General features: G+C 48.2%; 1 protein-coding gene across 1 annotated transcript in view; it reads right to left on the bottom strand.

Annotated features, from left to right (window-relative positions):
• The window catches only part of NAT10 (N-acetyltransferase 10), a 36,996-nt gene that overhangs the window by 6,958 nt on the left and 4,755 nt on the right, over positions 1–25,283 (bottom strand). The window contains exons 4-23 of the mRNA XM_006198320.4: positions 24,018–24,189; positions 22,469–22,591; positions 20,741–20,802; positions 19,242–19,356; positions 19,039–19,146; positions 15,839–15,972; positions 14,570–14,663; positions 14,324–14,422; positions 11,068–11,204; positions 8,335–8,459; positions 7,741–7,891; positions 7,390–7,486; positions 6,394–6,510; positions 5,264–5,365; positions 5,094–5,168; positions 4,397–4,513; positions 3,442–3,575; positions 3,183–3,231; positions 214–310; positions 13–123 (exon numbers count right to left, since the gene is read on the bottom strand). Coding sequence (XP_006198382.2) covers positions 13–123; positions 214–310; positions 3,183–3,231; positions 3,442–3,575; positions 4,397–4,513; positions 5,094–5,168; positions 5,264–5,365; positions 6,394–6,510; positions 7,390–7,486; positions 7,741–7,891; positions 8,335–8,459; positions 11,068–11,204; positions 14,324–14,422; positions 14,570–14,663; positions 15,839–15,972; positions 19,039–19,146; positions 19,242–19,356; positions 20,741–20,802; positions 22,469–22,591; positions 24,018–24,189 — 2,219 coding nt within the window. The remainder of the gene's footprint in view (positions 1–12; positions 124–213; positions 311–3,182; positions 3,232–3,441; positions 3,576–4,396; positions 4,514–5,093; positions 5,169–5,263; positions 5,366–6,393; positions 6,511–7,389; positions 7,487–7,740; positions 7,892–8,334; positions 8,460–11,067; positions 11,205–14,323; positions 14,423–14,569; positions 14,664–15,838; positions 15,973–19,038; positions 19,147–19,241; positions 19,357–20,740; positions 20,803–22,468; positions 22,592–24,017; positions 24,190–25,283) is intronic.

The raw sequence follows: 25,283 nt of genomic DNA, 5'->3' as shown, positions 1-25,283 counted from the left end.
CCCGCAGCTCACCTGGCTGCATGGGTTTCCCGATGTTCCTGTTCTGAAGGATGTTCAGAGCCAGGGGAGGAGAGAAAGTGCTGAACTGGTAGGACAGCAGGGCGAGGAACCGCCTTCGGAAATCTGTGGGGCCCAACCACGCGGAGTCAGGTCCGCATGCCCCACCCTGGGCACCTGGCTGCGCCCCCCCACCCCCTCTCCACTCTCGTTCACCTTTCCAAAAGGCCGAGAGCCAGGCACCCCGGTCGGCCTCATCCTCGTCTGTCAGCGTCTTCAGCATGATGCACGAGTGCTCTCCGGTCAGGTCATTCTGGGAAACACAAATCCTTAACTGGCACCAAAAACCCCATTTATGAACGGTCTGTCACTTCTAAAGGATGAGCACCCCCACCTACACAACAGCTTCCGAAGACCTTTTGTCCTGCAACTTCTGAGCAGGTGCCCTGGCGATGGAGCAGAGCTGCTCAGACCTTCACAGCACACCTACTCTGGACCCACAGATGTGAGCCACTTGCTTGCGTCAGGGAAGATCCTGAACTGTCACTATAGCTTAAACTCCATGCTTTGGGTGCTTACAGCAAAAACTCCACGGCCAAAAAACAGGATGGCTACAGTTCCCCTGCTGGCAACCAGTTTGTAAGTGCAGGCTTCTTTAGGGGCTAAAACAGTAACCACAGGTTTTAAATTTTTTACTACACGACAACCACAAAGCCCAACACCGTAAAAATATCTAATGGATTTCAACCGAAGGGCTTTCCAGTAACAAAACACCTCCACCAAGTCACAAACAAGCCGAGCACAGCACAAGACCACAGGGACATAACGTGATCTGCACTGAACCCACTGGTCTGTGTGCTCCTTGCAGTGAACCACCAAATTTACGCTCCAGCCCAGACCAAACCTGCCGACAAGGACCAGCCCCTCAGGAGCTGCTCCTGTCCATGTGGAAGCAGCCCTACACCCGAATGGTCCTAACTAGTCCACTGGAAACTCTCAAATGGGCACCACCTTCTGGCTACTGACCTTGAACTCTCCAAAATCAAACCCCCAGCACTCCCTCTCAGCTGCTGACCTCCAGTCTTTGGGAAAGCAGAAGCAATTGGAAACTTCTTCATCCTCCCAGCACCAACTCAACTCTCTCTTGTTGTGAGGGATGCGGTGCCCACCTCTCCTCCTGCACCCCGGGTCCTGCCCTCCTTGCCTCCTCCAGGCCTGCACTCCTGCAATCAGCCCCGCTCACCTGTCCGCATGAGCTCTACAGGATCATACCCGGCAGTAAACAATTCTAGTGTTCTAGAATCTCCCAGCTGACAAACCCGCCTTCACTCCAGTCTCCCTCCAGCTCCCTTTGCCACGTGGATGAATCATGTATTCGGTCTGTCTCCTCATCTCCCATTCTCTCCCATCAGGCTGATCCCTCAAGTGCACGGGAGCGGCTTTCACTCAGATCAGCAGTGCTGACAAGTCCCGTGGTCACCTGGGTGTCCTCATCTTACCTGCTCTGACAGCAACTGACTCCCCTTCTCCAAACACTTGTTACTCTTGGCTCCTGACACCACACCCCCTGACTTTCTCCTGCAGATCAAGGCTACTCCTGCTCAGTCTCCCTTGCTGTGCTTTCTGATTCATTCCTCTAAACGGTGGAGAGTCTAAGGACTCTCTTTATTTTCAATCCCTACTTTCAACAGCTTTAAATGCTTGATCATGAAACTAAAGTATTTACGGAACACAAACTATACACAGTAGGTGCTACTAAGTGCTAGGGTTACAGCTGCGAAGAAAACAGACCCCCCACCCCACCCCCCGCCAGAAAAAATTCTTGACCCCAGGCAGTACACTCTATTAAGAATAAGCCAACGACTCTCAAATCTACCTCCAGTCACAACCTCTGCCTTGAATTCCAGACTCCTGCTGTCAGCCGCCTATTCCGTGTTTCCACCTGTGTGTCTAATAGGCATCTCACATTTACTGTGCCAAAACCAGTTCCCACTGTCACCTCCAAACCTGGCCTTTCCCCACCGAGACGTATCTCAGCAAACAGTGCCTCCAACACTCAGTTTCTCACCTAGTCTCTCAAGCCCAACATCTTCTAAGAACTATCCTTGTCCTTCTGTTCACACACCTTCCACATCCCCCATCCTTCCACTCTAGTCAGTTCGACCTCCCAAACACACTTGGCACCTGGCCCCTTCTCTCCACCTCACCACGTCCTCCTCAGTCCAAACCACCATCTCCCACCCACCCGTCTCCCCGCCTCTATTCCTGGGCGACTGCCGGCCATCATCTACACGGCAGCCCCAGCAGCCTCCCCCAGCCCCTCCCTCCAGCTGAACGGGGAAGGAACACAGGGCCCTCAACCGGACCCGACTGCCCCACCTTGAACCACCACCTTTTCCTTAAAAGGGCCCTCCAGTCACGCTGGCCTTCCATTTCCTTCAAATCACTTCCTTTCCACCTCAGGTCTTCACGTTTGCCGCATCCTCTGCTTGGAAAGGCTCTTTTCCGCAGGCAGGACTGTCCCACGGCTGGCCCACTCTGATCACTCAGGTTGCAGTTTGAAAGGTCACCCACCCCTCAGAAGCCTGACCACTCATTACGCTATAAACGTCAGGGTTTGGTTTTCCAGATGGTACAACACAACCATCTAAAAATTTCTTATTTGTTCATTTTGTTACCTGTGTTCTACCCATTAGGTAATAAGCAAGGTAATGGCTTACCTTGCCCACTGCCTGACTCACTGTAGGTACTAAATATATATCTCTTTAATGAACTGACAGTCACTCTCTCACCTTCCATAACACCCTCTATGGCTCTGTCATCCACAGTCACGCCCCTCCTTCAGATGCCAAATTATAGTATTTGAGTCTGCACAACTGCACTCCTCTCCTAAAACCACTTTTCTTTTAAAAATACAAATCTGAGGAGGCCCCCCGTTAAAGGATTCCAGAATCTAATGGACAAGTCCACATGCACCTCTGCCATTTTAGGGGCCAGCACAAGCCACTGCACTCATAGTGGGGGACAGTGTGACCATGTGGCCTCTCAGTGAGGATGGCTGCTTTGCCTGGAACAAACCTCCTGGAGGCACAGGCAGGCCTGCTCAGAGCACAGCAGGAGGCTCCAGGGCTCTATGCAAGGACAGGCCTGTCCCCAGCCCCTCCTCAGCCAGATGCCTCACTCACCGGGGTCTGTCTCAGATAGACAGGAACAAACCCAGCTCGTTTCCAGAACCTGCAAAGATGCAAAGACAGCAGGTCACTGTGTGCACCTTCTGGGAGCGACCGACGCATAACGCTGGGAAGGGCCAGGGGACATGGGGAGTCACGGACAGCTGACACAGACGCCTCCAGAAAGGCAGACACGCAGCCCACGCAACTCTCATTCTCAGGACCCCAAGGCCAAGGGGCTGAAGCGGGGCAGGAAGGGCAGGTAAACCCTTACTTGAGAAGCCTGGGGGTCAAGCCGTAGGACACCCCCAGGTAATCCAGACGCTCAGCAGGCCTCTCATTCAGTTTGAGAAGTAAGGGGGGCAGGTCCTTCCGGGGAGTGACGACTTCTTCCAACAAGCTGACGGCCTGGAGGATGGTGGGGGAGAGCCCGTCCACCCAGCAGAGGGGCAGGGAGGTTAGTGACATTCCCAAGCACCCCTGCCACTCCAGGCTCTGGACAAACACAACAAAAACCAGGACAGGCCTCTCGGTTTTGTTCCCATAGTTTTTAAAATATAGGAACACCATTAAGTCCAGTGATCATGCCTAAGGATACCAAATCCCTAGACATGCATGGAATCACATCACTCGGAACCCAAAATGCAGAAAAAGTAGCCACAGGGTTTAGAAATGCAAAAAAAAAAAAAAGAAAGAAAGAAATGCCAGTAACAGGATTCTGAAGATTGGGGGTGGGGGAGGGTGGCCCTGTGCCTTGGGAAGTGACAAACCTCTGAGCCTGACCTTAAATACAAGCCCCTTCCCCACCTCCTAAACAGGAGCACTGTGAGAATCAAATGGAGGCGTGTGGAAAGCCACCCCAGCTCCTAACCCAGAAGGACAGAGCTCCCTCAGTCCAGGCTCAGGACTAAGAGGAGGAGACCGCAGAGCAGCAGCTTTAAGCTGGAGCACACAACAGCATCACCTGGGAGCTTGTTAAGACAGCTTCAGGAGGCCTGGGGTGGGGCTCAAGACCTGGTACTTTAAAGTTTCCAGGTGAGGCTGATAATGCTGATCTGAGGTTTTCAGGTAAACTATTAGCTGGAGAAAGAGCAGCTTCTTGAAAACAGCACAGGAAACCTGCTGCTGCTGCCCAGAGAGCCCGGACCTGAAGTAGCTCTTGATGATGCTCCTGAAGACCCACAGAACTACCCTCCCAGGAACCCAGGGCTCGGCCAGAACATGCTTACCTCACTGCTGACAGTGTGGATTTCTTGTGACGTCTCGAGGACCTTCTCCTCCAGGCAAGGGAACCTGCCCTCATAGTACAGCTGCAGCAGCTGCAGGGCCCGGCTGCCGTAGCCCATCTGTGAACAAACACAGAGGGGGACGGGCAAAGGGAAAAGAGGCGTTCTCGGTGTCCAAACCACTTCTACGCCCCTGTGTTGCTTCCAGAAAGCCTTCACTCTGGGTCAGATTGCACTTGGCAAAAAGGACCAATGAAACCCCACAATGAAGTCAAAGTAGAGACCCTTAAGACCTAGCGTGCTGTGACCCCGACTCTCGCACTGGCTAGCCCATCTGCCACCCGAGCACAAGGGCGGCTGGCTGTGCTTTCTGGTCCACAAATCAGCCAGCCCCAAACTGATGAGGCTACAGCCAACTCCCCGGTAGGGATTTCTAAGAAACAGGAGGTAATTACAGGAAGCAGATCTGGTTCACAAGTCTCATGTCCTCATAAACAAAGGAAGGGCAAGCACACACGATCATCCTGCCCACCCACCCATCCCCAGGCAAACCCACCCACAGCAGAGGGGTACCTGGAACTGCTACTCCTTGACCAGCTTCCTATTTAAACAATCAAGAACACCTGCCCTAACGAACGGCCAGCAACACGGCTGCAGCTAGTAACAGTACACCAGGTTTGAAGGCATGTGGACACATTACCCCTTGATAATCCGGGTGAACAGCAATGCGGACAACCCTTCCACCTGACAGGCCGCCAAAGTCTGGATCTTGAAACTGTGAGGGAGACACAAGCCAGAACTTAGCACCAAAAGACAGTCTCCAACACAGCCAGTCTCACTGACTCGGACACTCCAGGGAAAGCACTTCACCTGTTCAGACACTGTCCATGGAATCAGGTCCCCTGAAGCCTTCTTGCCTCGAGACAGGCTGTTCAAGATGGACTGGCGAGAAATCTCCCCTTCAAGGCACACCTGTCGGGGGAGCAGGACAGTGTAGACGGAGAGGCAGGCTCCAGGCTCAGAGCCCGCCCACAGAACATCACCTGCACTCTGCCGCTCCTCTGACTTTGCCAGTTGTTTCCACGCCAGCTCAGGCTTAACCCCGTAACTGGCTCACCAATTTCCAATGGAAGTTTCATTACCACATCCCGTGGGCATACTGACACCATCATTAACAAGGCAGAATACTGACATCCTCCTGGCCCAGGGAGCAAGACCTCACTAGGAGAGGTCTCTACACATGATGTGAGTGTGTGCTCATAAGTTAAGACTCAGGATGCTCACGTGGCTCTGTACAGAACTGAAAATTCACAATAACTCAAAGGTCTAATAGGAGGTTGGTTAAACATGGTATGGTACATGCAGGCAACGAAATACAACACAGCCTGTAACAATTATGCAGATTATTGGGGGGCAGTGTATAGCTCAGTGTTAGAGTACATGCTTAGCATGCACAAGGTCCCGGGTTCAATCCCCAGTACCTCCATTAAAATAACCAACTAAATAAATAAATCTAATTACTTTCCTCCTCCTACCCCAAAAAAAAAAGGCAAAAAAAATGCAGATTATGAATTCTTGACACATTGGGGAAAAAAGTCATCAAATACCTATGATCCCACGTTTCATGAAAAGGAAAAATGATAAAGAAATGCATAAATACATGCTGGTCATTAAAAATATTATTTTTTCCAATCTGTGTCTTCTAATTTTACAAGTACCATGTACTGCTTTTGTAATAAAGGAGGAAAATTTTAAAATTTCTGTTTTAGGAGGAATTGTAAGTCAAAGGAGTGGCCAGTTCTGACTTTCACTCATCCGTGAACCCTGTGGGGCTTTGGGTTTGTGTCAGGGTGGTGGCTTTGTGCAATGCACCATTATCATCCGCCTAGATACACCCAGGCACGTGGCTCCAGGCCAGGAATCAAGAGCTTCAGTTACTGAGCCATAATCCTTGATGCCTAAGTGGTTGCCCAATCAATGCCACGAGGACGCTTCTGTACCTGGATGACAGCAAGCACTTCAGGAAGGGCATTCTGGGTGGGGGGCACGGGAGGCAGGAGGCAGAAGAGATGGTGAGCAGGTGCGTCAGAAAGCATCTGAAGATCGTTGGGAGAGTTCTGTGGGGCACAAACACTGTCAGTGAGAACCACCCCTCCTCCTGGCCTTACTTAAGAGGCTACTTCAGAATCACTGGTTGACTGGAGAACCACCTTCCCCAAAGACAAGTGATGTGCTGAAAGCCAGCACAGTGCCTTGGCAGCATCCTGGCCGGCCAGCCTGAGACTCTCCACAATGGCTTAGGAGGAACTTCGCCTTATAACATCTGCCGTCACCTCACCATGAGTGCTGGTGCTGCAGAGTCGGGGTAGAGAACTGCTTACTTAGCGCCACATTTTTCACAGCTGGGAAGTGAACTTCTTCCTGATCAGAGGCTGCTATTTCAAAAAAACCTCTCACTGTTTCTAACATCAACTCCTCAGCCTTCCATTAAAAGGTGTTCATAAAAATGATACCCAGACACTCAAAAAGTGTCCTCTCCAATGTGCCTTTTTAAGAATTTCAAATATTCCAAAATCTCATTCTCTGCTCCTTAAAAATAGCCCAGGGCTGTAAGGCTGGTCCTCAGGTCAAACAGCACCCCTGGATTACAATTGCCATGTCATCTCAGCCCACCGTTTAGAGACAAGCCAGAAATATAAGTACTTCTTTTAAAACAGGCAAAACTTCCCACCCTCTCCAGCTACCGTGCATGGGGCTACATGCAGAAATCCCACACTCTATGCGAAGCTGGAAGCCCAAGACAAGTCTGAACAACAATGGGAAATGCAACCCCTCCGGCAAGACCACTGGACCGAGCCAACGTCAGGACATTTTAGTCCCAACAGAATGGCCACCTGAGACACTGGGTAATAAAAGATGCAAAAAGCCAAGTGAAAGGGCACGGCCAAGTGCTGGAGTTCACTGCTAAAGTTCACCTGCGGGCTGGGTGCAGTTACCTTGTAGTGAGAAGCCACGTAGAGGGCCATAAGCCGTTGGAGGAAAACCTCAGAGGCCTTGTGGTAGCAAAAGAGGGTGTCTCTGTTAACATAGTAGCTGGGTCTGGAGTTAAGCAACCAAAATAAATCAAAGAGAGCCCCAAACAGGACATACTACTTTCAAGGGTCACCTGGACATGTGATTTCCCTCAGCTTGGGAAGAGGAGCCCCTGGTTCTAAGCAGAAACACATTAGGGAAGGAAGAGAAGGGAAATCAAGAGCTCTGCCTGCTCCCTAGAGCAGCAGCCTATGAAGCAAAGGGTCAAAACCCTCTACTTTCTCCCACACCCCCTCGCCCTCTCGGCAGGATACAGCTCACAGGCTTCAGGCAAGGGGCAGCCGGAGACAATCCGAGTGATGTTGAGGCAATCCAGGCACAGCAGGTCGTTCAGCCACTTCTCCACCGCGTCCCCAGGGGCGTAGCGGATCGACTCCTGCAGGGAAACCTCGTGCAGGGTTCGTGCTGATCCCCACAAAGCACACACACACGAGGAACAATTAGTAAATATGTTGTGTCCCAAAGAGCAAGGCAAATGGTCTACTTTATCTGTCACGTGGTGCCCACAGAAATATGGCTCAAGAATGTAAACTGGTTTTAAATCGATATGGTGGATGTTCAACTTGCCTCGACATCAACCCCAAAGGGATCTCACTAAGCAACGCAACCAATGCCCTGAGATGATGACAAATAAGGGTCTAGCCACCAGAAGGCCCAGGTCAGGCTCCTAACTGGTCACGGGCCTGCTGTTCCTCAGAGAAATGCAACTTCACCTCCGGGGGACTCAGCCTCTCTGCCCGATGGTAGGAAGGGGTGTTACTGCCCATGAAGTCATGAGGGGAAGGATCCAGCAAGAGTCTGGAGTGACTTGCTGTGCACTGCGGGCCCTGTCAGAGCTCCAAGGGTACCTGATGCCAGTCTGGCTGTCGTCGTGGTCTTGTTCTCAGCAGTGGTGCTGACCTGGCTCTGGGCACTCTGTTGGCGGAGCTGCTGAATTAGCTTGAGGGACAGGGACCGGCCAGTGCCCTCATAGCTAGGAGCAAAAGCAAAGGCAATCAGGCACTAGACCCCAGATCAACTCTGCGGGAGGGGACAGAGAACTACTTTCCTTGTCCTGCTGAAACACTGCTCCCCCAGGACAGCCCTGCCAGCTCTGAACTTCCAGCACAGCATGTGTTTGCCCAAAGGAGGCAGAGCTGCACGGTGGCTCAGCTTGGAGATGTCTGGGCCTGGGCTCAAGTCCTGGCACGTCTACTTAGTACCTCTGTGCAAGGAACTCGACCTCTTTTAGCTTCTTCCTCAAAAGGGGATTATTCTAACACCTCACAGAACTGTGCTGTGAACTAGAAGAATAAGCACTGAAAAGATGACGTGAACAAAGCCATCTGCATAACAGAAAACGGAATATAGATAAATGGACCAGTAATGAGAGTTGATATTAGAAGAAAGGAATGGAATAAACAGAGAACATTTCCAGTTTGGAAAAATCAAGATGAAACAAATCCACCACCCAGGCAAATTTTTTCATTACTACTTTCACTTAAAAGATGACATAAAGCACCTTGGGAGAGAAAAAAAATCACCTATAATCTGATCACTGAACCAGCGCTTTTCAATTGTATTCCCTCCTTGTCTTTTGTCCCAAGCACATGTGCACAGGATGCAGACTGCTCAGTGGGTTTTCTTCTATTTTCAGTAGTATGTTTCACAGTACTCATTATTATAAATGAGTATACTATATAAATACTTCATCTTACTCAATACTTCTTTCATAGAATATCAAAAAAATCACATTTTCAATGTTTTACCCATCCCCACCCCAATAACAAAAATTTCTGAAAGGAATTCCATTTACTTATTTTTTTTAAAAAAAAGTAAGTACAAGCAACAAAATTAAAACTTTCATGCTTCAAAGGATACTGTCAAAAAGTGGGGAAAAAAACCCATAGAATGGGAGAAAATTTTTGTAAATCATATATATAATATTCACATCTCAAATATATAAGGAAACCTACAAGTCAATAATAAAAAGACATATAACCCAATTAGAAAACTGCACAGAGGATATGAACAGATATTTCTCTAAAGAAGACAAACAAACGGCCAATAAAATGCCTCACATCATTGGCCATCAGCCAGATGCAAACGAAGGCTGTATGAGACACACTGCTTACTCACTAGGACTGTTATAACCAAGAAGACATACAAATGCTAGCAAGGATGTGGAAAAACTGGAAACTCAAACACTCCTGGTAGAAATGTAAAATGAAGCAGCTGCTTTGGAAAACAGTCTGGCAATTCCTCAGTTAAACAGAAAAGTTACCATTTGACCCAGTAATTCCCCTTCTAGGTATACACCCAAGAGAACAGAAAACATGTCCACAAAAACCTGCACATGAACACGCACAGCAGCATCACTCCGAATGGCCAAAAGATAGAAACAACCCAGATGTCCATCAATGGATCAATGGAAAAATAAAATGTATCTAAACATACAATGGAACATTATTTGGCCACAAAAAGGAATGAAGTACTGATACAAGCTACCTGGATGAACCTTGAAAACATTACGGTAAGTGGAAGAAGCCAGTCACACAAGACTACACACTGTAAGATTTCATTTATATGAAATGACGAGAATAGGCAAATCTATAGATACAGAAGGTTGTTCAGTGCTTCCCTAGGGCTAAGGGGTAGGAAGGGACTGAAGGGTAACAGTTAAAAGGTATGGGGTTTCTTTTTAGAATAATGAAGACGGTCTAAAATTGACTGTGGTGATGGTTGTACAACTCTGTGAATATACTAAAAACCACTGATTTACACATTTTAAATGAGTATGTTGTATAGTATGTGAATTATATTTCAATAAAGCTATTATCAAAAAAAGTAAAATCCGTTTTATCTAACTATTTTCAGTGTAAGCAGTCACAATAATAAACCTGTAATATGGAATTAATTGCATATGCAACACAATTATTGTATATGTGACTTCCATACAGAAATCTTTCCAATTTATTTACTGACCTAGAAAGATTTCACAATATATTTTCATGTAAAAAAGTAAATTAAAAAAAAAAGTAAATTATGTTTATGTCATTATTCAACATGAAAAAGTAAAATAAATGCACAAAAAACGTACACCAAAATTCTAACAGAAGCTGTCTCTAGTCGGTCAGATCACTGGTGATTTTGTTATCTGTTTTTTCTAATTTTTCTATAGCAAATGTGACCTAAGTATTTCAAAATTATAAAAAAGCCATTGAACCATTGTAAGCCCACTTTCTTATGCTAATTAAACAGTTACTTTAATACTACACTGTCATATAATTCTAAGAGATAAGACATTGGTTTTGCCACCCAAGTACTCCTCAGAACTTGATCAGGCCTACAGACAGAAGGAGACACTCATCAGCTGGGTATGGAATTCCTGTCTCGTGCTGTCCACTCTGGTCTGCTGTCACTCAGACCAGAAGTGAGCTACAGCTCACTAGGAAGGGGCCATCTCCCATTTGCAGAAGGCCAGTGAGAGAGTGAAGCAGCCCCAAAGACTTAGAATTTAGGAATCAGCCCCACCCGCCCAGGCCCAGGCCATATTCGTTCAGTGCTACCCAAGAAACCTGCTCCCACCCGAGGGGCCTCACCCGTTGATGGTAGATGCCATGAAAACAAGGTAGGGGCCCAGAAGGCTCTTCACCAGGGGGAGGGGGATGGCAGCAGCTTCATCGATCACGACAAGTTCAGCCTGGCCCAGTTTCACAGCATCTGCAGGATGTATGTACTGCGGGAAAGAAGAATTTACATCATTAGCTTGGCCACCTAATACCCCAGCTGTGACTGCTGGTGAGTCATCATCAAGGTCACTCTCTTTCCTCTCTCTCCCCCTTCCCCTTTCTTCTTTCTCTCATTCCTCCTTCTCACTTTTCCTTGGCCGGGCAGAGCTGGGGTGGCCTTAAGAGTCAGATGTCTGGGTCCAAACAGTTCAACCACTGACTGTGTGACCCTGGGCAGGTCACTTCATCTCACAGAGCCTCAGCTGCCTCTCCGAAAAATGGAAGAAATAGTGATGGCTGCTTGAGAAAAAAAATCAGGTGACTCTACAAATGCCTTGCCTGGGCCTGGGCCGAGGGATAGGGGCTGCCTCCCTCTCCTCTCTCTTCTCGGTCTTCTTATGCTTCACCCCGGCCTCAATCCGGCCAGTGGGCCAGAGGCAACGGCTAAAGAGCAGGATGTCAGGTTTCCCAAGCATCTCCTCCACGCCGGGTACTGTGTGTCTTGCTTCGACATCGTCAATATAATGGCCAAGTCTCCCTGCGCCAGTGGGGACACTACTAAGACTCAATCCCTTCCTCATGCTCACACGGCCTTATTTATACTATTAGTTTGGCCATCTACTGTCACACACCTTGCCAAGAGCCTAGCATCCTTGTGAGTATAAACAACCCCTTCGGTTTCTTCAGGGAGTCCTGCTTTTTTTTTTTAAGGTCAAAAAAAATTTTTTTAATTGAAGTATAGTCAGTTTATGATGTTGTTTCAATTTCTGGCCTACAGCATAATGTTTCAGTCATACATATACATACATATATTCCTTTTCATATTCTTTTTCATTATAGGTTACTACAAGATATTGAATATAGTTCCTTGTGCTATACAGAAGAAACTTGTAGTTAGTATCTGCAAATCCCAGACTCCCAATTTACACCTTCCCACTCCCTTCCCCGCCAAGTAACCATAAGTTTGTTCTCTACATCTGTGAGTCTGTTTCTGTTTTGTAAATAAGTTCCATTGTATCTTTTTTTTTAGATTCCTGCTATTTTTAAAGTTTGCAAAAGGCCATAAAGAGATATTTTACAGGGGAAGGAACCTGAATAGCCAATTGACACAAACAAAGGTGCTCTGCCTCACCAGAATCAGTGCAACGCTGAAGACAAGGAGATCCCGTTTCATACTCAAACAGGCAAAACCTAGAGCTGTAAAACACCCAGTATTCGTGAGGACATGGGGAAACAAACCTCAAAGTGCTGGGGTGAAGGTCAATCTGTACAAACACTTAGAAGGAGAATTTGGCAAAATCCAAGAAAGCTGGAAATCTACACATAGCCTAAAACCCAACAATCCCAATTCTAGAAACATACAAATAAACTGTAATGTACTCATATGGTGCTTAAGAATGAATCAACCAGCTCTACGAGCTTCAATCTGGACAAACCTTGAAAATAAACACTGAGTGAAAAAAAGGCAAGCTGAAAAGGGACAAGTATAGTGTGTTACCAATTATGGACACATAATTATGTAGTGAAATATAAACACGTGAATTGAAAGGAAACACACCAATCTCGGAGCAGAGTTACCTACGGGGAGTGACAGAAGGAAACAGATGGGGAGGGGGAAAAGAGGGACTTCAAGTGTGTCTGTGAGGTTTTAGATCTTTAAAACAGAAATATAAATGGCTTTTAAAATGAAACAAATACAGCAAACAGCAAAACATCAGCATTTCTTACGCCTGAGTGTTACATGGTACTGGTCTCTGTGCTTTCTTCTGTGTTTCAGTATTTCATCACAAGTAAGATTTTTAAACAGCTTTGCTGGAAGCTAGTGTATCGAGGAGACAGAGACCACACTCATTCCAAACAGCAGGATACACGTCCTCAGTAGGGCCCCATGCCTTGGATTTTTACAGAGAAAAACTAAACATCACCTCATAAAAGCAGCAGAAAGCAGGCCCCTGGAGAGGTGTGGCCGGCTTTAATCTAATATTCTTCCATTTCTCAATTTTCAGCAAGAAAGAAGAGGCCTCAAAGGGACACAAATGTAGCCTCATAAAGTCAGGTCACCTCTTCTGCACTTTTAACTCCAGTCTGGAGACAAAACGACTCTGGTAATATGAGAGGGTCTCTGATGACAGATCCAAGGAGTGGCAAGGGCTGAGCTAAGCATTTCAGGGAAAGGTTTTCCTTCTTCGGTTTGTGTATTTTTCTTGAGTTTTAGCGATCCGTGTATTCTCACTGCCCTCACCCCGCCCTGCCCCAGCATCCATCCTTCCTCCTCTCAGCGGGGACAACCAGCCCCAAGTGGGAGAAGCACTCAGAAGGAGGAGATTCTAGAAGAAGATCTAGTAAGAAAAAAAATTAAGATCCTTACAGTAAAAGGCACAAACACTTAGCATGACTTACAACCTGGACCTTTGATAAAGGGTATACCTCCTTGACAGCATATACACATGCCTCACAGGCACAAAGGTCAAGGGCATAAACTGCCAAGTTTACCTGGCCCAATTCCTACTGCAGCCCAGCTCCAAAAATAATCAAAAAACCCACTCCATTAGGTTCCATGGGTCTCCATCCCTTCTGCAAGCCTGGCACGACTTAACAAAATTGTAGCCTTTGGACGAGTACAGACCATTCAGGCTTACAGAGCACTGCAGATTTATAGAGCTTTTGGGGAAAACTCTGTTTAAAAAGGAAAATAGGCCACTGGCTAAACCACAAAGATTCAGAGCACATTTTACAAAGTCCCTTTTTTCTTTTAGATGGTGAGGTTATCATTTTAGCTATAGATACGTCTTTTCTAAACCTGCTATAATTAAGCAAAATTAGAAATGATGCTGGAATGATTCAATTTCTCTTAGCTGACTGGCATACTTACAATCCCACTTACTCAATTTCCAAGGGAATAAAACTACAATTTTCCAATCTGGCTACACACATTTGTTAGTTTGCTTGAATGTTTTTCTTTAGAAGAGGCTGGAAATCTGGAACAGGTTTACCGTAAAACAACAACACTGTCTAAAAGACATGCAGTTACACAGCACATAAAACAACTATAAAAGGGGACATCTTAGAGCATTTATACACAGCAGGACACTGGCCCCACGTGGCGGGGTTTTAGAACAAGCCTCACCTGAATGGTCTGCCTGTGTTCCCGGAATACATTCACTCTGATCACTGCTTTGTTAAATTCAGGGTTTAGAGACTGAATAATCTCATAATCCAGATGCTCCTGATGGGGAAAGAGTCAAACCAATGACAAACGTTAGAAACAAGCTTTAGAAACTAAATATTAAGAAAGTCAGCTTGCATTCTAAAGACTTCACCTGCATTTACACCCAGCACAGAATCAAAATAAGCTCTTATCCTGATTTCCTACCTGATACTGCAGAGCATCAAATCCTTTAAACACAAATTCAAACAGAGTATGTAGGTTATCCGGGCTCGGGGACGTAACAAAGATATTGGAGTACCTGTTGAACAAAAGAGGAGGATTTTTTTTTTTAAGTAACGAGAAAATCTAAGAAATGTTTAGAGAACTCAAAAAAAGAAAACACTGTTGTTTGCCCATTACACAGGTGATAACCAGAAATAATGGCAGAAAAAAAAGATACGTTTTGGGGGAGGAAAAGTAAAGCAGCTCAGGACCCAAGGGCATTTTTCCTCCCAAACTAATGAAAACGAGTTACCAGTGTGAAGGCAGCACATCCTGGCGCTGAGCTGCCAACGTGTGAAAGCCCACTGCTGAGGGCGCTGTGGGGACCACTCCCGCAGCGTGCAAAGCGGCATTCTGCTCCCGGTCCTGCACCCTGGGACGGGGGGGTGGGGGGGGCTTCACTTTCATCACTAGCTCTGCTGAGGGTTTCAAACTGTGAAGCTGGAGAGCTCAGGAGTGCTCAGGCCAAGACCACAGTAAACCTCCGAGTGATCCTTGTTGAACATCAAGGATGCTAATGGCTGAGGGGCCGAGCGGTACCACTGGAGCAGCCAGAGGAACAGAGGACTAGAAGTCAGGAGCTGAGCTCAGCCCTGGCACTACCGGCACTGACTTGGGGAGGGATCTTGGGTGAGTCACAAACTCCTGGGGCCTATGTTCATCCACCTATGAAATGTTAGCCGAGCTATTAGGAGCATCAAGGGAGATAATGCATATAGGAAGACATGGTAAACTCTAGGTCCATTATTTATGTCTGCAAAGCTGGAAGTACATGCTCTCCTAGCAGCCCAGGCCAAAAAAACAGAAAGGAACATCACACTCAAAGGCAGCTCCTCAGCAGCAAACAGATCTAATATTGACCAAAATCATTAACATGTCAAACTTTTACTTTTCTCAGTCAGCAAACCTGGTCATACACATTTCCATCTCCTGAGAGTTTTTAAGTTTCTTACCCCATTTCTTTGCTCTCTTGTGTTCAACTCTAAATAGTGATCACAAAGGCCCTGGTGTGTGTGTCTGAGAGTGCCTGTACGTGTCTGCGCACCTTGGGGGAAACAGCATTGCTATTTCTAGACAGAAACCCCAGGTTTAGAGAAATTACACAGGAGCCTACTCAGACCCAGGAGCTGCCTCCCTGGCCCCTGAGCCCTGTTCCTGCACTGCTCCCTCAGAGCTCAGCGTGCCTGAAGATGGGGAATCACACTGCCTTACCCAAAAGCCACAGCCCCAGCAATAGCCAGCCCTAGGGCTGCAGATTTTCCCCTTCCTCGGGCAGCGGTGAGTGCAATAGTACTCCTCAGGGTCTTTTCAGAGATCCCCTCGATGAATTTCAAGACCGCTTTGGCCTGTGGAAAGAGAAAATATCAGATGTGCTCTGAGGACAGCCAAGACTCAGCCATCCAACACCATCATCGCAGAGAAGTCAGGCTGATGCCGAGGCTAAACCAGGGGGCAGTTCTTACAGGTCAGGAAGCAGGGCTCAGCACTTGGACTGTCACTCCCTTGGTCTCAATTAGATGCTGATAACCCTGAAATTCACATTTCCATCCTGAGCTCTTCCCACACCAGACTCTTATATACACGCAACTGCCTGCACATCTCCACCTGTACGTCTAACTGACAACTCAAACCTAAAACTGAAAGCCTTATGTCCTCCTCAGTCCCCCTCCACCAACGATCTTCCCCAGCTCAGTTAACTGTCCAATGGCTCAGGCTAAGAGCCTTCTCCATTTTCTGATTCATCAGCAAATCCTGTCAATACTACCTTCAAAATATATAAACGCCCTGTATCCCTCACCGTTATCCTCCTCTACCACTCTGGTCCCAGCCATCATCCTGTCTCGCCTCCACTGATACAGTCACTTCCAAATTAGTCTTCCTAAGCCCACCTCCATTCTGCTGCCATCCAGACTCAACACAGGATCCTTTTAAAATTAAGCCTGGGGTTTCTTCAGCAGCTGTGCTGACGCCATAAGTGCAAAACTCTCTGGTGGCCCCCATTGTTCACAGAGTAAGCGCGAAGCCCTTCCAGGGGCCTGCACGGCCTGTACTGTTTGACCTCCATCATCTTCTCCTGCCCATGTCTGCTCGCTCTGCTTCAACCCAAGCAGCCTCCCGAGCACACCAGGGGACTCCTACCGCAGGCCTGTGTACCTGGTGATCCTCTGCTCGAGCACTTTCCCTGCAGAGAGCCACCTGGCTCGTTCTCTCAACTCCTTTAACCCTGCTCAAATACTACCTTCTCAACGAGGCCCTCCCTGACCACGGTACCTAGACTCACAGCACCCCGCCCTTCTCCTGGCGCTCCCCACCCCTCCCTGCTGCTCTTTCCATTTCCCGGTCATACGCAGCACCTTCTGCTGTACTGCCTGATTTGCTTATTTCCTTGATTCGCTGTCTGCCCCATCCCATCAGAACATGAGCCCTGCAAAGCAGGTGTGTCTCTCTTGTTTACTGCTGAGCCTGGTGCCTAGAGGAATGCCTGGCACCGGAAGGGAAAGCAAAATGCCAGTGGCATGAATGAGAGGGACCACAACTCAGGGACCAGACTCCGCTCCCCAAGTGGGGTCTGCCCTGGGAACAGGCCATTGAGGCTGGGAGGAAGGCCAGATGGTCCAGGCTGGCCTGCCTGGTCCTGAAGAAGCTGCCTCATGTGACCAGGCAGCAACACCTAGAAGACACTGACTCAAGCCCAGGCAGTCAGAAGGGAAAGAAACGGAGGGGCAAGAGGAAGCCAGGGTCTCTCCAGATGGAAACACTCAGGGGGTATCCAGATCCTACTCGCCTTATCCTTTGCTGAAGGCTGTATTTTATCCTTTTGTTGTTTGCTTTAAAATAGAGAAGTTAAAAACTCTGATAAAACATAACTGGAAAAATCCAATAACACAATAAAAGGGTATGGAATCTGGACTAAAAATACATTTTAAAGTAATATTCAAAAATGAAAAACCAATACAAAACAGCAGACTGGTTTACAAAAACAAATAGATGACCAGGTATTATATTAAAAAGGTGCCTGCTTCTCTAATAAAGCAACACAAATTGAAACAATGAGTCTATGTTCCCATATCAGATTGGTAAAGACTTACAAGTTAAATAGTACCCAGTGTTGCAGAGAAAAAGCCCTTTTCATACACTGGTGGTGGCTCCGTAACCTGGTGTGACACCCATTTTAATGCACACACACTCTGGTCCAGCAATTCTTCTCCTGGAAACTTATCCCAGAGATGGTGCCCACAGATGTATCTGTAAGAATGTCCTAACAGCATTGTTTATAACCGCAAAAAAGCTGGAATCAAACCCAATGTGTAGCAGGGACCACTTACACTCTGTACAGTGTGATCCCTCTATATATATGTATTTTAAATATCCATTTATATGCAAAGAAAAAGATCCAGAAGGGCACATAATAAATTGTTAATACTAGGTGTGTCTGCAGAGTGAGGCAGCCAAGTAAAACACCACTTTCTATTTTTAATGCACACTTTCATACTTACTGATTTTTTTTTTGGCCACGGGCCCCTTATTTTCTTATAACAATACTGCTGTACTGTGGTTTCTCCCTCTTCTTCCCTTTCCCCACTCTCTCTCTGGTGATAAAGAGAGGACCAGAAAGTGGCTGAGAAAGGTTAAAGCCTGCAGCCTGGGCTGCAGAGAGAGCTATGTAGCTGGCGATTCCATTTCCAGAACAAAAAGGGAAACCAGCCTGTTGGGACTCAGCCCTGAGTGGGCGGCGTCACTGCAACTGTTTTCCATTACAAGGGCAGAGCCCAGCGCCAAGAGGCCTGTGCTGCTTGGCTCAGGCTAGACCAGAACCCTGAACACACCTGACAGCTTGGAGGCCTCTGGGCCACGCCCATTCAGCTCCCATCACCGCCCAGGAAGCACCAGAGAAACCAAGTTCACCAGTGCCGGCCACTTCAGGGAGCACAGAAATGCATCCTGGCAGCTCCCAGCCCAGCCTGCTGTCTGTACCTGAAGACCAGGTACACATCCTCATCACAGGGGCCTCATCAGGCCTCACACTGGAGCCAGGGTATGTATGAGGGGCCTCCAGCTTCCCTAGCTTCCGCACAAGGCAATTTAAGCAAAAGCCTTCATGTCATCCAAACTCAACTAAAATGAAAGAAAACCAGTCTATCACCCTCTCCTGGAAAAACTGCTAAAGGTATTCCTCTTTAAACGTAACCCATCTCTCCCCAACCCCCAGCTCCCTGAACTGTTAACTTGGGGGGAAGGCAGAGATAATATTGGGAACCCACACTGTTGCCTCATGCCTGAGTGTGAGCGACAGAAGAGGCTCCTTCCCCAGGGAGGAGCCAAGTCTCAACTTGTTCAAACTTGGCTTCTGTTGCTCCTTTCCCTCTCCACTGCTTAGACTGGGGTGGGGACGTTCCGAACGCCAGGCTCACCTGGTCTAGGGTCCTGCAGCAGTCCACCAACACGCCCACAGGCTGGGTGTCCTGCAAGCTCTCCTTCAGCTCTTTCAGCTCCAGATCAGAGAGACCAAGGCTCTCCTCCTACCAGAGAGGGGAGGAGAAGGTTTGCCACTGCCAGGGAGGGTCAGCACAGAAAATATAGCCTCCCCCAGATTCCCGGACCCCTGGCAGCTCACCGGGGCCTGGGGAGGTAAGGCCTCAATGCTGGCGGCGTGGGAGGAGATGGGCAGGATGTTGAGCTGGTCATCGATGACGAGACACTTCTTACACGAGGCCAGAGAAAGGATAAACCTGAGGAACAAAACCACCGTCATGAGGTGTTGGGGGCAATTCCTACACAACAAGGGAAGGACTTTTCTTCAGGAAATCAATCTAGGCCCACGTCTCTAAGAAAGTTGGAGAAAGCCAAACCCAGCTGGAAAGCAGTGCCAGATGATCCCAGCTTCCCTCACGAGGCACCGGAACACACACAGCAAATGAGAAAACGGGGAACTCCCTTAAGAGATTGATTACAAGCGCTCCTGTTGTGCAGAACCCCAGCTGCTCCCGGAGTCACCTGGCCCGTCCCACATCCTCCCAGGCTCACCCTTCGGGACTTGGTGTCTCAGCCATCCTTGAATTGGAAACTTCAAACCCACCCCACGTATGCTCACCAGCCACACAGGGAAACAGACACAAATGGATTTACCTTCTGCCACAGGAGGCAAAAATAAAGGAAAAGGAGGAGAGGAAAGCTCCCTTGAGAAATACAACCCACATTGTAGACAAACACATTTGGCCGAAAGATCCAGCTTCTCCCTCAGCTGCAAGAACAGGCCTCACACACCTTCACCGGCCTCAGGCCCCTCCACCAGCACTGGGCTCCCTGCAGGCCTGCTCCTCCCGAGCAGCAGCAGAAGTGGGTGAGATGAGATTGGCCCCACGGCTCTTCCAGGCCAGGATTTCTAAACCTCAGCACCCCCGGCAGCTTGGCCCAGGCAATCCCTTGCTGAAGGGGCTTTTTGGTGCCTTTTAAGCTGTTTAACAGCCTCCTTGGCCTCTACCCTTCACCCCCACCCAGCTCATGATAAAGTGTCTCCAGACACTGCCAAGTCTCCCCAGAGGCAAAACTGTGAATCACTGATCTAGGCCACGGCTTCTTCCTCCCCGAGGTGTTCCACAGGCTGCTAGCTGGTGTTCCCTAAAAAGGGCTTTGTGGTCAAATAAACGGGGGCAACGATCAAGCGGGTCTCTGCTGCTCCAGTACTGTTCAGAAGCTGCAACAGGCACACACGAACCTTCATAAAGGAAAGCAGCGCCGGCCTTTCCCAGAGAGACTAGGCCAGAAAACTCCTGTGCCATAAGGTCCCTCTTAAACACGAGTGTTCTGGGAAACACATCTGGGGAAAGAGTGATCCAGACACATTTCCCCTTTGACAGATGCGGAGGCTAAGAGCCAGAATGCGGGAACGACTTGGTTAGTGCCAGGAGGAGGACGGAGTCCTGGCCCTAGCCCTCCACTCACTGTTACTCCCAGTTAGCGCCACAATTCCCGCTGCTGTCAGGACTCCAATCACTTGGGGCTCCCATACTACTTTCCCTCAGACAGAGCCCAGCTCTCAGTCGGGTCCAAGATGGAAATCTTCCCACTGTGACTCCCCACATTGAGGGACTAAGAAATGTGCTCCAGACCTACCTCTCATTGAATCTTCCCACCACATCCTGATGGGCCTCAGTCCTGTATCTTGAATGTACGTCCTAAAAAGACAATATCCATTAACAAAGGCACCCAAATAGTGCCGAGGCTCAGCGTCCAAACGTGAGGAAGTTCCATCAAGTAACTCTGGGATCAAAGAGGCATCAGCAATGCTACTAGAGACAAAAAATCCATTCCTACATAACCTGCTGTGCTGAACTGGCCAAATGCTATTTGCTGGAGCTGGGATCAGACACTAAATGCAATGATTCTCATTACAACAAACGTCCCCTCACCTCATCTCTGACTTTTCCCACTTTATCAAGCATCATAAATGTATTCATTCATTCAATGAAACACACATGTCAACACCAGACAAGCTGAGCACACACCGGTGTTCAGTAAAGCATGACCCTTTTCTCATGGAGCTCACAGTCAAATGGTTGGCTAGAGACAAACGAGTTCATAGATACAAATTTTGGCAAATGCTGCGAGTGAGAAACCAGGTGCAGGGACATACAGTGGGGGTGGGAGGGGGGCTACTTATACAGGAGGTAAGGGAAGGCCCTCTGAGGTGATAAGCGGGCAGCCACGAGAGGGAAGAAGAACAAACGAAGTGACGTGGGCGCAGACATTCGTTCATTCACAGGTATGTAAAGAGGGCTGACTAGAGGCCAGGCTCTCTTCCAGGACTGAGGAACACACCGGGGAGGAAAACGAAGCCCCTGCTTCCGTGAAGTGTGGAGACCAGCACGGGCAGCCAGACGATAAACAAGTGTCTAACTTTAAGTGGTTGTAACGTGCTTTGAAGAAAACTAAAACAGGTTAAGGAGTGCCAGGTAAACCACACACTGCAGAGTGTGGGCGAGGCCGCACTGGGGAGGAGGTATTCGGGCAGGGACCTGAATGCAGTGAGGAAGTCAGCCGGGCAGATATTCCTGTGGGGACAGCTAGCGTGCGGGCCCTCAGGTGAGAGTGTGCTGAGGAGAGGGGGCATGTCTGAGGACCTTCGAGGAGGCCAGAGGGCTGGTGGTGAACTGAAGAGAGATGGGGAGGGGACAGGAAGCAGGCACTAAGGTTGGAGAAAGTCCATTTCACCAGATGGGCACAGCTCATGAAACCCTAAGGCCAATGTGAATAGTTCCTGAGCAGCTGGGCCATGGATGTGATGCAAAACCTGCCACTCGGAATACCTACGTGGCCAAAGTGCTGCGTCAGAGCCCAGCCCTGCCCCCAGTGAGACGCTGCCCTGCTTCCGGCTACGTCCTCAGTCTGGGGAGAGAAACACTTCCCCCCACCCCACCCCACCAGTCTGGGAGGGGGATGGCAACGTTCCCTCGTCGCCCACTAGGACAAGGGCCAGGGAGGAGGCCTGTGCGCACTCCCCTTTTACAGTATCGACAAACGTAGGCAGGCACTTCGTGGCTCTCCATGGAATACTATTTCAGAAATGTAACTACACAACAGCTGCATCACGTCTGGAGCTCACTCGTGCAGAATCTGCAAATGCCTGAAAGCAAATGCACAACTCCGAGGTCCCGGGCCCGCTTGGGGCCTGGGGGGTTTTCCTGCAGCGTCCTCGTCAGGTGCAGTCAAAGAGCTCCCACTCCCGAGGCTGTACTAGCTGCTCACTGGAACTACCCGACAGGAATTCTTAGAAGAAAGCAGCCTACAGCAGAAACAGACTGATTCAAAACCCCACAACTAGGTTAAAACATAGACACTCACCATGGTCATTGTGTACAACTGCCTGAGTGAATTCATGGTCCGCAGGAGGATGACCACCAGCCCACCACCTTCCACCGTTTCTACAGTCCTGGCCAGCAAGTTTGGAGTCAAAGCTTCAAAATCCTGGAAGAAGGAGCCCTTAGAACCAGCTGGTTATGCAAAAAACACCTACAGGGAAGCTCAACCGAGGGTCAGGTGATAAGGTATAAGGAGGGTTTCCGAGCACAGACTCAAGATCATATTCGCCACTTGACTCACCAGGACACACACACACCCCTACTTAGGGGACCAAGGAAGAGAGCCCAGTTCTGGAGAACAAGTGTACCTGATTTTATATATCAAAGTGCTTCTCATAATCTCTGATAAAATCTTATTTGGAAAGAAGTTCTCTAATCTTCATTGATTCACACTTGGATTTCAGAAACGCTCTCATTTACTTTCTGCTATGTTTACAGATGGAAACTGTTTAACAAAACTCAGCTGCACCACATGAGGGAGCCACTGCCTAAAGAAGCCATCATCACTGCGCCTGGTAACAGTGTCGAGCATAAGCAACTCAGAGAGCAGGTGAGAACAGACAAAATGCTCTTTCCAGCCTCCAAAGTGGGATGCAGGCCAGTAGAGTACAGATGACCCACTGGAATGCAGAAAGAAAAACCCAGCACTTCTACTCAAAAATTCCAACCTCATTTCTTAAATTTATAAGGTATGTTTCACAATATGTGTAATCATAATATTGCATACATAACATAAATACATACTAAAATGTGGGAATCTGTGCTTAAATGTGGAGGTTTGTGCTTAAATGTCTTCTTTTTATGGGGCTGGGGGAGGGGCATCACAGGTGTCAAAGAATCAAAGAATAAAACAAAGACCACCAGAGCTCAAAAGGAACAATGTGGAACTTTTAATGTGCCAGGCAAAAGAATACATACCACTGAAGAAGTTCACCAGGTAAGTTCTCTGAGGGGGAAAGTGAGGGGGCTTTAAGGACTAGAAGGGTGGGAGTGGGGTGAGGGTGGCGGTGGTGATGCTAGTCAAGCACTCTGGATAGGATGTAGTACACAGGTCCGCCCCCCAGTTGGCTAAAATAAATCCCATTGCTCTCTGGTCACCAAAGTCTTCAGGTAGCTCCAATGAGGGTCTGGGGTCCTAGGGTCAGTGCTTCACCAAGCTAGTTAGACCCAGGTGTGATGAAACATCACTGCCAGTTTTGGCATCTCTAGACAAGTGCTGCTTTAGGTAGAAAATGTTCTTTTTAGGGGATGGGTAGAGCTCAGTGAGTTCAGTGGTAGAGCGCATGCTCAGCATGCACAAGGTCCTGGGTTCAATCCCTACCTACATTTAAAAAAAAATGTTCTTTTTATATGGGGTAAGTTACCAAGTTTCCTTTGGAAAGTGGCCAAGTCTTCCACTGATAAAGCTTGAGGGGAGGGGTGTACATGTGAATCTTCTTTCCTTTCTGTACACCCGTTCTCATGGGCACCAAGACAGCCCAAGCACCCCTCAGTGCTCTGAGCCCAGGCACGGGCTGGAGGAAGTCACCCACCTGGAGAACACACATGCCAAAGGTATTGCCCAGGATCTTGTGGGTCTCATTGTAGTAGCAGTAGCGAATGTTTGTGGCAGCTACGAAGAGTTCAAATGGGTCATCTTGCTTTATGTTCAGTGTCCCATTCTTTATTTTTTTCTGCAGCTGTCGCATTCTTTTCTTCCGATGACTGCAATCAACCCCCCATCCCACGAGAGCCAGTTAACTGGAGAGGTTAGAGTTGGGAGCAGGGGACAGGCTCAACAATCACCTACCTAGACCCTCAGTGCTGGAAGGGAATGTGGAAACTGTAGGGCTAGTCCCCTCACTTTGAATGTGAAGGAAACTGGAGAGACATTAGAGCAGAGCGATGAAGAAGAGGGGCTTCAGAGGGAGACAGTGGCAAGCCTGCGTGTGACCCCTGCCATTGTGCTGTCACCTTCAGCAGGCACTTCACTTTACAAAAAGGATAATGGGAGTCCCTACACCTCACATTTGGCCAGAGCTTGAAACCAAACCTTGATGGCTTCATTACCTCAGTCTCAAGCCAATGCTTCAGTGACACAGCGCTGCTCCCCAGAGGACCTGGGAAAGGCACTGTGACGGTGGGTTACTGTACCTATGATTCCTAAATGAATTCCTCCACTTCCTTCCCAGATTGTGGGATCAAGTCCTCCAGGGCAGACCTAATCTAAGACAGTACTGATAGAAGATATATCTGGACAGGGAATGGAACCCGGACCTCTCTCAGAAATCCCTGAACTTTTCTTTTGTCTTTAAAAACTCTGAATACCCAACTATCAGTTAACTCTTTTACAGAAAAGAGAGAACAAGAAAATTCCAGAATTGAGGATTATAGCTGACCAAAATTTTATCACAGTTCTCTAACTGAATAGCTAGAACCAGGCCTCCCCTGGGGCGTCCCCCCTCCTCACACGTCCAAGGAGGCATTTGGGTGAGTTCATTTCCACCATCCCTCCAGCCTTAGCCCGTGACTCGGCATTGGCCTTAACCTAATGCTCTGCCCCATCAAGGTAGGGGTGGGAGAGCTACCAGAGGCACAGAGGAGTTTAAAAGTGAAATAAGGTGAGTTAAGTTTGAAAGGCAAATCTGCCCAGAATACTGTGAACTGTCTAAATCTGCACCCATGTGACATTTATCAAGTGAACAGCAGTGAGAATTAGAAGCCCCAGAAACTTACAGTTCTGCTGACACTCAACAGGTCTTATTCTCAATCTGTATTAAAAACGCTTACCTGCTCAATTATGAAAGAATGTACCAGTT

This window comes from Vicugna pacos, chromosome 10 (genome assembly GCF_048564905.1).
Source record: "Vicugna pacos chromosome 10, VicPac4, whole genome shotgun sequence".
In the NCBI taxonomy this organism is placed as follows: Eukaryota; Metazoa; Chordata; class Mammalia; order Artiodactyla; family Camelidae; genus Vicugna; species Vicugna pacos.
The sequence above is the reverse complement of the archived record's forward strand: the minus strand, read 5'-3'. Positions and strand labels throughout refer to the sequence as shown.